General features: G+C 37.4%; 1 protein-coding gene across 2 annotated transcripts in view; it reads right to left on the bottom strand.

The window, feature by feature from the left end:
- Positions 1-13,177, bottom strand: part of SMAP1 (small ArfGAP 1) — a 96,066-nt gene that overhangs the window by 40,270 nt on the left and 42,619 nt on the right. Inside the window, exons 5-6 of one of the 2 annotated variants that reach the window (XM_037391597.1) lie at positions 9,674-9,751; positions 5,266-5,346 (exon numbers count right to left, since the gene is read on the bottom strand). In XM_037391597.1, the coding sequence (XP_037247494.1) occupies positions 5,266-5,346; positions 9,674-9,751 (159 nt within the window). The remainder of the gene's footprint in view (positions 1-5,265; positions 5,347-9,673; positions 9,752-13,177) is intronic. The other variant, XM_037391599.1, reaches the window with a different exon arrangement.

Genomic DNA, 13,177 nt, shown 5'->3' with positions numbered 1-13,177 from the left:
CTGAAAGATAACCTCTAACTGACCCTTTTCTGTCACTTAACTCGACATGCAAACAAGAGCCAATTTCAAACTCAAAATGCAATATAATAAAACAAACTAAGCTCACAGTGTCAAATAGTACTTCAGTTCATCAAGTTTAACTGCTGCAATTCTTCAGAAACATTCATCATCCTGATATGTTCAGCAGAATGAAAAAAGTCTTGACTTTGAATGTCAGCATTAGTTTGCAAAAGCACAAGTAGCTTGTAGAAAAAAAAAGTTTGTTCTTTACATCTTACCCATTTAACTTTACTATCTTAAATGGGCTTGCTTTGAATAAATTAGATGTGGATTCACAATAACGGTGGCCCTCAATATGCAGTATTTCACGGTGAAACCATCACATATTTTCATGAAAGTCTTCAACTGATGTGAAACCTCTAAAATAAACACCTACATACACAGTGCTAAACTCAAACACTTCCAAAGCATTCAGTGCCATGGACTTAGCTGAACTTTCTAATTTTGGATATCAGAAATACTTGCCAAATTTTCCGTGGGCAGTTTTCCACATCACTTCTGGCTTAATTCTGAATTGCTAGCATCGATGCACATCAGGCTTTTTTCATTTAAAAATTATACTATGGAAAAAGTTGTACCCTAGAAAATCTGAACATTTAGGCACATGAATTTTCTCCCCCTGAACTTTGGGAGCATCCCAAAGCCTCACAATGTCATACCTAGTTATGTCTTTTCTGTTTGAATTTGTACTGCAGATAGACATAAAAAGGCATGTCTTGAAAAAAACCTAGATTTGTCCTAGTTGGTCTGAAATTCAAGTCATTCATACAGCTCAGTCCAAGTTCCCTGTTCTAAATAGTTCAATTCAAGGCCTTTACTGAATAAAGTATTATTCCTTACACCATTTGATCGTTTGTAAACACAGTCTTCTTCAGTCCATTCTTTGCAACTCTTGGGGCATACAGTCTCCCCAGTTCACACACTGGTCATGTTCCAACCATGTCTCTCATAATCCCAATCCCCCAGCCTGAATGACTGGACTGCATCCCATCTCCTTCCATTCTATGCTTCCTTTCAGTGGAAAACAGGTAGAAGGTGGATGGGGTACACACAGAGCCTGCTCCAACACGCTTCATGCAGCATGAAGGTTACCTAAAGCGCTTCTCTGACCTATGAGCAGAAACTCTAGCTAAAACAATCACACAATTTAAATCTTAGTTCAGAAAACTACTATGAGGCTTTGATAGCTCCCTCACACACCAGTAGAGTATTTAGGTTACATATTTTTGAAGTCCCCAAATGACTGTAAACTAAACACATTCAATTACCCAAGGATGCACAAAAAAACTACTTGGTAGACATACTAGAAATAAAAAGGAGTTCATTGTTTTACTCTGTTTCCAAATGCAGAACTCATTCAGACAGCTTAGGGCAGAAAAGAAAGAAAGAAAAAAAAAAAAAGAAAATCATGGCCGATTTCAGAAATTTCAACAACTTCAGCTGTGCAAAAGAGTAATTAATAAGAAGGGAAAGCTCCTCGGCAGCTGATGAAAGGGTGGGCAGGATGTTGAAGTTTAAAAGATGGCTATTCAAAGCCTAGCTGGTTTTTTTGTCACCTACAAATGAAAAGTTTTCACATTACGATCAACAAAACACATAAGATTGGTGGTCAAACTACTGACTTCCCTCTCCACTACTGAAATGGGCTCTTAAAGTATGACATTTAATTTTTTAGCCAATTAACAAAATCTAAATTTTGAGTACAGAACATCTAAAAGCTGCTTTCATTGCATGACAGTCTGCCTTGTGCTATTATTCTTGCTGTTGGCGTGAGCAGCATGCAATTAGCTCAGTTTGATTATTTGTTCTTGCAATTCAACACATTTTTATATTGCTAAAATTGGCATTTCTGTTGCTTGCAAACAGGCTGGGCTTTGACAGGACATCTCAGCTTCATGTAACCTGGCTCCAGTTTTCATATCATGAAGAACTCTATAATAATTGTTCCAGTAGTTTTCTTGCATTTTTTTTCTTTTTCTCTGAAGTAACTGAAGGGTAAGGTTACTTTAAACATGAGCACTGAGGAAATTGGAGGTCTCTAATTGTGGTAACGGCATGGGGAGAGGAGAGGAAGGACCCTTGGTAAGCTATGCAAGTTTCCCAACTTTCTTCAATTAGACTGATAGAAACCATTACAGCTGCCAGTAGCTTGGCAATGTCACTTATTTTATTAAAAATTGTGCAGATCCTACAGGCAACACCACATTGTTGGCTGCTTCCAATAAAGTGCTAATCACTAGACTAGACTCAATCTGTAGCTGACATAGTAATATCATATTAGAAATTACCCAGTAATTTTGTCACACAAAGTGAACAGCCCAGAAAAAGTTAAACAACTATCCTTGCTCCTCACTGTTCTGCAGTAGATATCTCTGATCTTGAGGAAATTCTAATTTACATCTGAAATCACTGTCTCCAACTCGAACATTCATAAAAAATGTTTCCCATGAAACCTGTTTTAAGGACACAATGATTCTTACTGAAAAGCAATTTCACTAAGAAAGCCCACTGTTGTTAAATCAGTTAAAAGATTTTCAGTTCTTTCTACTTATCCAAGCATGCTAATCAACAAAGTATCTTTTATACCATAATTACATGACACATTAAGGCAATATTGAAATACTAGTTTACTAAATCAGTGCTACAAGCTTTCAGCAATATTTGAAAATAAAACAGAAGTCACAACAGACGTTCATATTAAAGGCTAAAGATCCGTTAGACACCAAAGAAAGGCTCTTACATGGATATAGGAGCAGATTAGGCAGTTCTGTGAAGCAGAGATCAGAACATGAGAACTGAACGTGAACATCTGAATTCTTTCGGATGCATATTCTTGTTTTAAGAGCTAAGAAACTTAACATAAGATACAAAAAAGATGCTGGGAACTGAAGACTTGTAGGAGTACATGACGCTTGTAAAGAGATCTGAAGTTTTCTATAGCTTCAACGCTCTACCAGTTTAAGACCTATCATCTTCTCCATCTTTATTGATTCTTCTACAGTACGGCTAAAACACTGCTCGCAGTACCTTAATCAAGAGAAGTCTCAAAATTGTGGTAGAACTGCCAGCTGCTTGGTCATATATTTTTATTTCATTCACTTCCCAAGCCTGCAATGTCTAGGCTGTAGATAGATAAACCATGCCTACAATAAGGATGATCAGTGACTTCACATATGCAGTGTCCAAAGAATCCTCAGATTCTGTTTCCTTCTCCAGGAAGCTGAGAACTGGGATAAACAGCCAGGTACTGCTTAATGTGGTTGCTGAAAATGCCAAAACGCCAGCACCCCTCTACTGATGCAACACGCAGTATTTAAAATTACAGTCTCTAACAGGATGTGAAGCATATCAGTGTTAGTCAAACTAAGATGAATATTAATGTTTATCAATCCCCTGAAGCAGATTCACACCACAAAAGCAGCAATGTATTATTATTCCATACATAAAATTAAAAACCTTTTGGTCTTCCATCTCACCAGTCCATTCCAATGGAAACAAGCATTTGATTCTATCTTTGGATTCTAGAAAGCAACCGCAGTTTTAAAGTATGTAAAGTTTACAGGCTGTGTCTAAAAATAATTTATTTTGAATGATCTTTAAAAGCCTTGAAAAGCCTAAGCTTAAAGAATCTCTTAAATTAAAAAGATGACACACAGATGAGTACCATTTGAGCAATCAGTGCTGACACATTAATAATGAAATAAAATATGCTGCAGTATTTCAAACATTTTGCAGCTGTTACAACTTCACTATTATCTAATGCAGATACATTTACCAAATTCCACATTTTTTAGTACAAGCACTTAAAATCAAAATACTTTTTTTTTACCAGTTAATGATTAAGCAAGTAATCTAATGACATTTCAAATGTAAATCTAATCAGTGGCATTGGAACTGGTTTTTATTTCAAGTATTAGGGTAGTCCCTCGACTGTGACTATGCACTGTCATCCTTTCTCCTCACCTAACCAAGTATTCCCAGCCATGCAACAAGGTTCAGGCATCCTTGCAAAGGGAAACTCTCTAAAACCAAACTTGACCAAAAGTACACCTCTGGGTTTTGGAAAGTTAAGTTTTCCAAACCACACCAATGTTTTTAGCCTTTATAACTGAAATATCTTGTTCTAAGAACAGAATAAAACATTCAGTTTGGCTGGATGTCCTTGTAAAGTATCAATAATCAACAGTTGTAATATTTTTATTGTCATCCATAAATATGCTTTAACCTCCTACCATAAGGATAGCCTTTTCCACTAGCTCAGGGAAGACACACAAATTGTCATAATAAAGTTTGCTTCTGTGCTAACTTATTCCAAAACTGCTTTCTGATTTCAGAAAAAAAGATATTTGTATTGGGGAGGGGCTTTTTTCCACTCCAGGTGCACATACATTTTTGTCTCTTGTTTTACTATGTAAAATAAAAAGCTTTATTTGAAAACTGAACTAGAAATACATCTGCAATCATAACACATGCATACACAACATTTTTCGTAATTGTAGCACAGCACTACTGTGGAATAAACTGACAGATGGGAGACTCCAATGCATTCTGTGAACTAGCGTGCAGAATCAGAACATACTAATGGATTCACATCATCTGAGAGAGGACATCTGTCTTAAAATAAATTTTTGTATTTAATACTTAAATCACCCATTCCATTTTTGTTTAATATTAAATCTATACAGAAGTGTAAGTGAAATTTTAATTGTACCCATGTTGCTAAGACCGCTCATTACGCTTTAATACGGCTGCATAAAGAAGCACCTTAATTGGTTTGCTTGTCATGTTCTGTGACATGATCTAGTTGAGCATTTTCAAGTTACCTAGAGTTATGTTTAAAATCGATTAATTTATGAAAGACAGTTTTAAGGAATCATAAAGCGCTCAATGAAACTGAAAATCTCTGTGCAAGAGCAGCAATGGTATATCTTAAAAACCTTGATAAGGTTTTTAACCTGAGCTTAAATCTTAACAAAGCTTAACTCACTTCCCTCTTCCCCCAAACGCATTCCTCCTCATATGGTCAACTGATGTCTGTATGCAAGCAACAGCACAAGGAAACCATTCATGTGGATTACCTGGATTACTAGTCATACACACACACACACACACACATCTTAAAAAATTCCTTTTCTTCCAAATCTTTGTATATTTCTAATACTATGTGTAATTTTAAAATAACTAGAAAAAACAAACTATGCTTACCTTTTCAACTGTTAATGGTTTTGATGGTTTTTCTGATTCTCTCTCTTTCTTTTTCTCTTCTTTCTTTTTTTCTTTTTCCTTCTGAAAAAAAAGTATTTTGCTAGTACACAATAACAATGCATTTGCAAACATACTGAATGTCTACAGTCCTACAGAATATAAGAGATCTTCAGTTACTCTCTTTCAATTCAGAGTTTATGCTATCTGCTCTACTTCCAGAAGCGACTCATTTTGCTCAAATAGTACCACTAAAAAATATTTTCATTTTGAGCATTCAAGAAATCAATTACTTCACCTGCTCATCTGCATTTCTACTTCTAAACAGAAGGAAAAAAAAAACCCCAGTGTTGCTTCTCCTAAGCTAAGCAAAGCTCAAAGAAAAAAATAATCTACAAATACTCCATTAACTCTGGTAACCTCTGTCATTAGGACAGATGCCAGTCTTGTTGACCAAAGAACTATAGGAAGGTAATTTGCATGCAGCTTTCTGCAGAGAGTTAATTTTTAAACGCTAATCTAGTACACTTAAAAAAAATAATATTCCTGAATCTAAAAAGTTGACTTGGGCCATATGACAGACCCGCTGAGTCATAAGAGATCCCTTTGCTTTATATGCACCATAATGACAAGACATAAGCTTTTTTTATTTTAGTTTTTAATGAATAAATGGGTTCATATTACAGACCCAGCCCGACTGAAGAAAAGCATAAAATATTCCTTAAGGCATAGATGGACTTTTTAGGCCAGCAAGTGCTTTGACAGAGTTAGCAGTGATAGACCCAGCAATCTGCATTGATCTTGTACAACTACAGTACAGTAATAGTGAGTATATACATGAACATTAAAATGGATGGAACAAGAGTTTATCATCTGTAATAAAGGAGATGAGACAGTAGCTCCTAAATGTTCTTTCAGCCATTAGACTTGGATCCCTATGTTCAAAGCTGCTTCAAAACAGATTTTGGTGGGGTTTTGTTGGTGGTGGTGCACAAAACACTTTTTTAGCAAGCTTCCCAATATTTGGGAGGTTAGACTGAAAGGTTAGATAACTGTCCGTGCAGCTCCATGTCGTGGTTTAATCCCAGCCAGCAATCAACTGCCACGCAGCCGCTCACCCCTGTGCCCCCTTTGCCCACGGTGCTGGCCTTGTGTGCATACACAGCCCCCCACAGGCATACACAGCCCCCCCCCCCACGCCCATCATCCCAGCTCACCCAGAGGGTTGGGGAGGAGAATCAGAAAGGAATGCACAACTTGAGGACTGAGGTAAGAGCAGCTTAATAATTAAGACAAAATAAATAATAATAATAATAAAAGAACAATACCACCAACAGTAACAGTTACAATGAAAAGGAGAGAGGAATGAAATCCAAAGGGAAGGGAAGGAAGGAAACCAGTGACACATAATGCAACTGCTCACCGCCCGCTGAGCCTTGCTCAGCCAGTCCCCAAGCAACCATCGGGCAGCCCCAGCCGACCTCCCCCAGTTTATATACCAAACATGCCATCCCATGGTATGGAATACCGCTTCGGCTAGCTCAGGTGACCTGGCCTGGCTGTGTCCCCTCCCAGTTTCTTGTGCCCCTCCAGCCCTCTCACTGGCAGGGCCCAAGGAACCACAAAGTCCCCAACCCAGTACACACAGTACCCAGCAACAACCAAAACCATCATCAGTGTATCAACACTGCTCCCACACCAACTCCAAACCACAGCACTGCACCAGCCACCAAGAAGAAAATTAACTGTCCCAGCTGAAACCAAGATACTTCAGTATTAAAAATAAAACAGCTTACTAGGCTACAAGTTTCTGCCAATAACATTGTGGGTTTTTTTTCTTTTTAACATCCAATATATCTAATTTTTAAAGCTGTATAACATGGCATTTGCTTAAAAGAGTTCTAACACTAAGACAATGGGTTGGGGTTTTTTTCTGGTTTTTAGGGGGATCATTAGGCACAGGGGGACCCAAATAACACATTCTTCATAACATCCAATAATCAATCTTCAAAACTTTCACCATGTTTACCAGATGGATTGGGGTTACTCCACTGAAGTTACTCAAGTCTCAACTAACTCCTGTGAATTACTCAATCAGGCATTAACCTGAACACTCAGGTCCTGGAAACTGAGGCTATACAGTGAGCACCCACCTAAACATGGGTCTAGCAACAGAAAGCAATGACCACAGTCATGAAACTGCAGTAAAGGGGCATTTGGAATGTCTGTTTTGAAGAAAAGAAACAGAGACCAACTTAGGTTTTAGTGAACATTAAAAACACGAAAGTGAGCACAGTAGTCCAAACCAACAGTCCACCCAATACCGTATCTCACCTGTGGCAGTGCCAGGTGTTCAAGAAAAAGTCTGTATGACTGGGACAAGTCTAGAGCAGTATTTTATTTTGAGGTCATCATAACAACCTGAGACTTGCAGGCTTACTGACCTGAGATTACAAATGCATAGCTATGTCTTTCAAACAAAGCTTAGCCTTTCTTCCATTTACCGTGTTACTGATCCCAGTACCAACCTGCATTCTAAAGACTCCCAAAATTCCGTGACCATAACAATGTACTGCAAATCATACAAATATACTGTCTGAGCTACAGTTTTCCAAAAGTCTTTCATTCCCTGTCCTCACTCTCCACTCCAACCTTCCAAAGTTGAGTAACTTAATCCTGTGGAAGCTTTTCATCTTAGACAACTGCAATTTTTTTCCTCTCCTCCTGGGAAAGGTTGTTGGAAGTGTCGTAACAGGACACTTACTTTTCAAACACAGTACCTTTATAGTTTACTTGAATATGTTTTAAGTGAAAGCAGAGTTAAAGCTTTTGCATATGAACATCCTCAGGCTGGCCTGATTTCCAGTTTTGACTTCAACATGTTTTTAAAATACGTTTTGTTAGAGAAACCTTGCTGATAGAGAAGTTTCTAGAAACTTATTCTTCAGGACTTCAAGAATGAGGAGGCCTTGCAGTATGTTTCATATGGAAAACACTCCATAAAGGTGACCCAATATAAACAAATGCCTCCCATTGCCCTTAACAAAGCCCTGACAGTCTCTTAGTGTTATCTATGAAGACTTAAAACTCCACCAGTGTATCTACCTTCACATCTCATAAAGCCTACAGGAAGTCTCTTGATTCCCAGTGACTATTTTCACTCACTTCATTTTCACTGTGGACCTGAAAACCCTTAAGTCCTTCATCTTCACACTTCACAATTTCAATATGCAAGCTTTCTGCTTCAGCTCCATTAGATAAAAACGAATTCAGACTAAATAAAAACATTTCTCAGATGTTGTATTCATGCCAGAGCTTCAACTCAAGTGTTTCATTACTTGCAAAAGCAGTCAAAAAGCACCATGAAGATAACAAAATGAAACTGGCTTTATACTGGCCAGCAAAAATTATTCTTCCCCCCCCCCCAAGATTAATTTCTAACAACATGGCATACTAGTTACACAGAGGAAATTCCAAATTTGAATGCACCAAGAGAGGCAGGTAATAAAGGAAAGGTGATTTTCATTCTAACTGGCTGCTGCTATTCCTGGTACAACTTTAAAAATACGTCAAATTCACCAATGCTTGTGGGTCTACTCCATGCCACTGTCCATTTAAATTTTAATTAATGTTTAAAATATAGCTGAACTAAAATAATTCATATCTGTCCACTTTTTCTGGATTTAGAAAAAACCCCAAACATTAACTTATGATCTAAACATAAATATTTCATTTACTGTATATAGTCTCAATTTAGAGTGAGGTATCCAAAAGAGCCCAACATTGAGCATTCACTCTCTAAAAACCTGTATTTCGTTATTGTTGCAAATTGTGACATTTACTGAAAGGTCATATGAAAGATACTTGTTTGTGTGTTAAGTTTTTCAAAGGCTCTTCTAAACAGTAAATGTAATGTCAGCACATACACATATCCAAGCTAGAAGGAATATTAAAACCAACATGAGTTAACAGAAGTGTCACTAAATTAATTCTGTATTTATCTCCAAGGAGATTGAACTAAATGGCTGGGAACAGTACTGATAATTTAGATCCTGAAACAAGCAAGTAATATAAAATAAAGATACCAAAAATTATTCCTGAGGAGACAGGACCAATGACACTCATGCCCACTGGATGGGAATGAAATGGTGTTTCCACAGTTTTGTGACACTAAACCAGAGCAGAACCAGAATTTTGTCATATAAACACCAAGAGGTAGCAATCATGCATGCACTTTGTCCTACGTTATCAGTTCTTTTCACTTATATAGTCCAGAAAGCAAGGAAAAAAGCATTTTAAGTGCCTGAAGTATTACCAGTGATTCAAATATTCTAGTTAGCTTACTCGATAGAAACACAAACAGTCGTGTAAAGCAGTAACCTGACAAGAGTTACACCCAAAAACCATGTACCTCTGCTTTGCTCTTCTCAGCAGCAGCTTGCAGAGAAGGAGAGGATGCCAAAGGCTGAGCAGCATCAGAAGAGGCTATCTGTACAAAACAGAGGAAAGAAATGAGAAAGAAAATAAGCAAGAACAGCTGGGAAGGGAGGGAACAGAGGTAGCTAAGAGACATGATTTTCATTCTTTTTTTCAATAATTTTGGGTGTGGGGGAAAAATACAACATAGAAGAAACAAAGAGGAGACAAAGTCGTCTTTTCTTTCTATCAGTACAAATTTTCAAGGAAATCTGTCAGGTAGGAATGAGTGACTTATAATGCAAATCACTAGAATAGAATATAAGAAAATGAACTTGGATAAGATCATATCACAGGCCTAAGAAAAATAATTAGGTTTCATCCATTGTTCAGTTTTATCCAGTGTGACTATTGAAATATTAATGTTCTGAAGCACGAAGGCACACTGTCCCAGAGGAGGGGGAAAGATGAGAGTGCCTTTCTTCTTGTTCACTGTAAGAAAATATTTTTATTACGAGGAATGCAAAATCACTCTGAAAGTTATACGTTAATTAAATTTCTCATTAACTCTTCTCTAAGAGCCCTCCAAATGAATAAAGAGCTTAGGGTTAATATAAAGCCACATCCTAGCAGAGGGTGCCAGACCTTCCAGATAGGTGACATTTCTTTTCTAGGAATCAGTATGTAAAATTGCTGTTAGCACCACTATACTTCCAGAATTATCCAAAAGGTGTAAGTTATATATGCAACAAATGCAGTTTGCTCAAGAAAATAGGATTTCTCTAAATGTGTTTACATACATCTTCCTATCCTATTTCTTTATGCATAGTTGATCACTTTAATGGAAACATTATCTTTCTATTCCCCTTACTATAAAAATGCAACTGAATTACATTTACCAAACATGTATAAGATCTTCAGAGCTATAAAGCTGACACTTCTACACTGTTTTGTATCAACTCTACTATCTACAAGGAAAATTTAAAAATAAATGAAGCTATTACAGAGCAGGTCATTATGTTGGATCAAAATAACCAATTTAGATGGTATGTTTTTACTTAGTTCAAAAAATCCAGCTTGCATTAAATGAAAACAGAAAACTGAAAAAAAAAACCCCAAACCCCACTTCATGTCTAAACACCCATATTTCTTACAGAAAATCCTACCAGTACCATAGCTTATACAGCTGGAATTTTAATAGAACATGTATATATTCAGTATTTTTACAAACTCAGACACTATGCCTATCCTGGAAGGTGGTGTAGAGCTTCAGGAAAGATATTTATAAGGTTTAATTTTTAAACCAAATTTTACCTGCAGAAATATGAAACAGAGTCCTCGTTTTTATATTTATAAAATATATTTTATATTTCTATTTAAAATCCTCAGGTTATTAGAAGAGTTATGGATATATCTGCTGCAATGGAGTAGTTTCTCAAACTGTTGCTATAGGAACACAGGGATCTTGTTTATTCCCATCACACCACATTGTAACCAAATAAACATGTCAGAAAAATGATTAAGTAACTACATGTATTAAACTATGACCACTAAAACCACATTCCTTACTAAGATTTCAATTAAATGCTAACGAGTAAAATTGTGATAATGCAACATCTTAGGTATACTTTCAAGGTTTCTAAGGATAAACTGGGATTTTGTTTTTGGTTTGCTTGGTTTGTTGGGTTTTTTCATTCTTTTGTATGCTTCAGATTTTAAGAAAATTTGTTTGATAGCTTTCAGAGGTGAACAGCAGGTAACAGCTACTCTCCTCACAGAACCAGGTAAGCAGAATTTCATTTGGGGGTCGGAGGGAAATCAGCACTATAGATGCTTGCATCACATTTTCATCCTCCCATAACATTCCTTTCTCAATCTCCAGATCATCATCATAAATTAAGGTATTATCTAACCTAGTATATAAGGTAATCCTATGAAGGCCTGAAAGTAATTATTACAGTTTTGCCAATCAAGTAATAGAATCATGGAATCACAGAATCAATGAAGAAGCATCATGCAAGCTATTTGCAGAAGACAGAGTGAAAAGCAGTTGCCACCTAGCCTGGGATATGGAACAGGGTGTACAAGACGAGAAATGCCCAAGAAAAACGTCTAAAGACAAACAGCAGCACTATATTCACTTCAGGCTAAAAAACAGCACTTGAAAGCACACTTCACATATGTAAATATTCAGCTAAGCAGGAATACAAAAGGCATATGACTGAAGCTAATCTTTAAGAGAAGACACATGACAACGTATAAAGAACTGATTAAGTTCATACAATGAAAGCAATAGTATGAGTTCGGGCTGCTGAACAGCTTTATTGCCACTGCATGGTGTTAAATTTCTTATCTACCCGCTGCACCAAATAAGGAAATCTGAATGAAAAAATCCGATCAAGTCAAAGTGAGTGGCTGGATAAAGCTGAACAGAAAACAGGATTAAAAGGGGGGCTGGTGCAGTGCGCTGTGGTGAGCAGTTATCAGTCAGAGTACGGAGAGTTGGTTGGGGTACCAGAGAAGCTTGGGAAAATACTTGCCATTGGGACAAGCTGACACTTCGGGGAGAGCTGACTTGTTAACCCTGTGCAGGTTGCCAGCTGGCACTGAACCAGCCGCCCCCTGACCTCAGAGCATCCAGCCCGGCCCTCGCCGAGTGCCGAGGAGCCCGAGGGAGAGGCAGTGCTCTCCAGCTAGAATCAAGTCCCTGCAGCGCCAGCTGTTCTGCTCCTTGTCTGTCAGCTGTCATGTTGGGTAATGCCCATATACCAGAACTAGCATCAAATAAAACTGAAAATTATAATAACACTGCGATTTAAGGGTATTCTATTATTATCTTGGGATTTTTTCGGTTAGAAGACCGAATTTTCACTAATATCCAAGTCGTTATTATGGATGCTGATACCCTCTTCAAGCACCAAGAGAAACCAGATCCCTTAGCCAAAGCACTTGGTTTTCAGGAGATTTCAGAATAGTCATTTTTAACTCCAACTAGTCCCATATTTTAGAAAACCAGTGAAGTTGCTTGAGATTCTGAGCTGTCAATAAAACCTCACAAGTTTTGTTTTCCCTTGTACTGTCCCCCAACTCTTACTTTGAAAGGTTGTGGTATGTTTGTATTTTCAAACTGCAGCACACTTCACAGATGTAATATGCAGCAAAAACCTGGACAGATAATCTTTCTCATTAGCATAAATCAAGCCTATACAACTTCTACGCTTGATGATTCATTGCCAAACCCCAGATTAGACCGTTCAAAGTTAGTATTAACACCTTCTACGTCCTGTTCGCAGTGCAGACGTACCATTAGCTATGGCCAATGTTAAGTTACTGAACAGATGAAGCACCAATAAGGAGCAGTGGTTGACAACAAGTTGTGTGCTGCTGGCTTGCATTTTCAGTAAATCTTTTTTTTTTAAAAAAACTACTGCAGTGATAAAGCAGTATCTTTACAGAACAGAGCCATTCCCATCTGTAGTCAAAAGAGATTTATTAACTT

The sequence above is a fragment of the Falco rusticolus genome, chromosome 6 (genome assembly GCF_015220075.1).
Source record: "Falco rusticolus isolate bFalRus1 chromosome 6, bFalRus1.pri, whole genome shotgun sequence".
Classification (NCBI taxonomy): Eukaryota; Metazoa; Chordata; class Aves; order Falconiformes; family Falconidae; genus Falco; species Falco rusticolus.
This window is presented reverse-complemented; position numbering and strand designations above follow the sequence as displayed.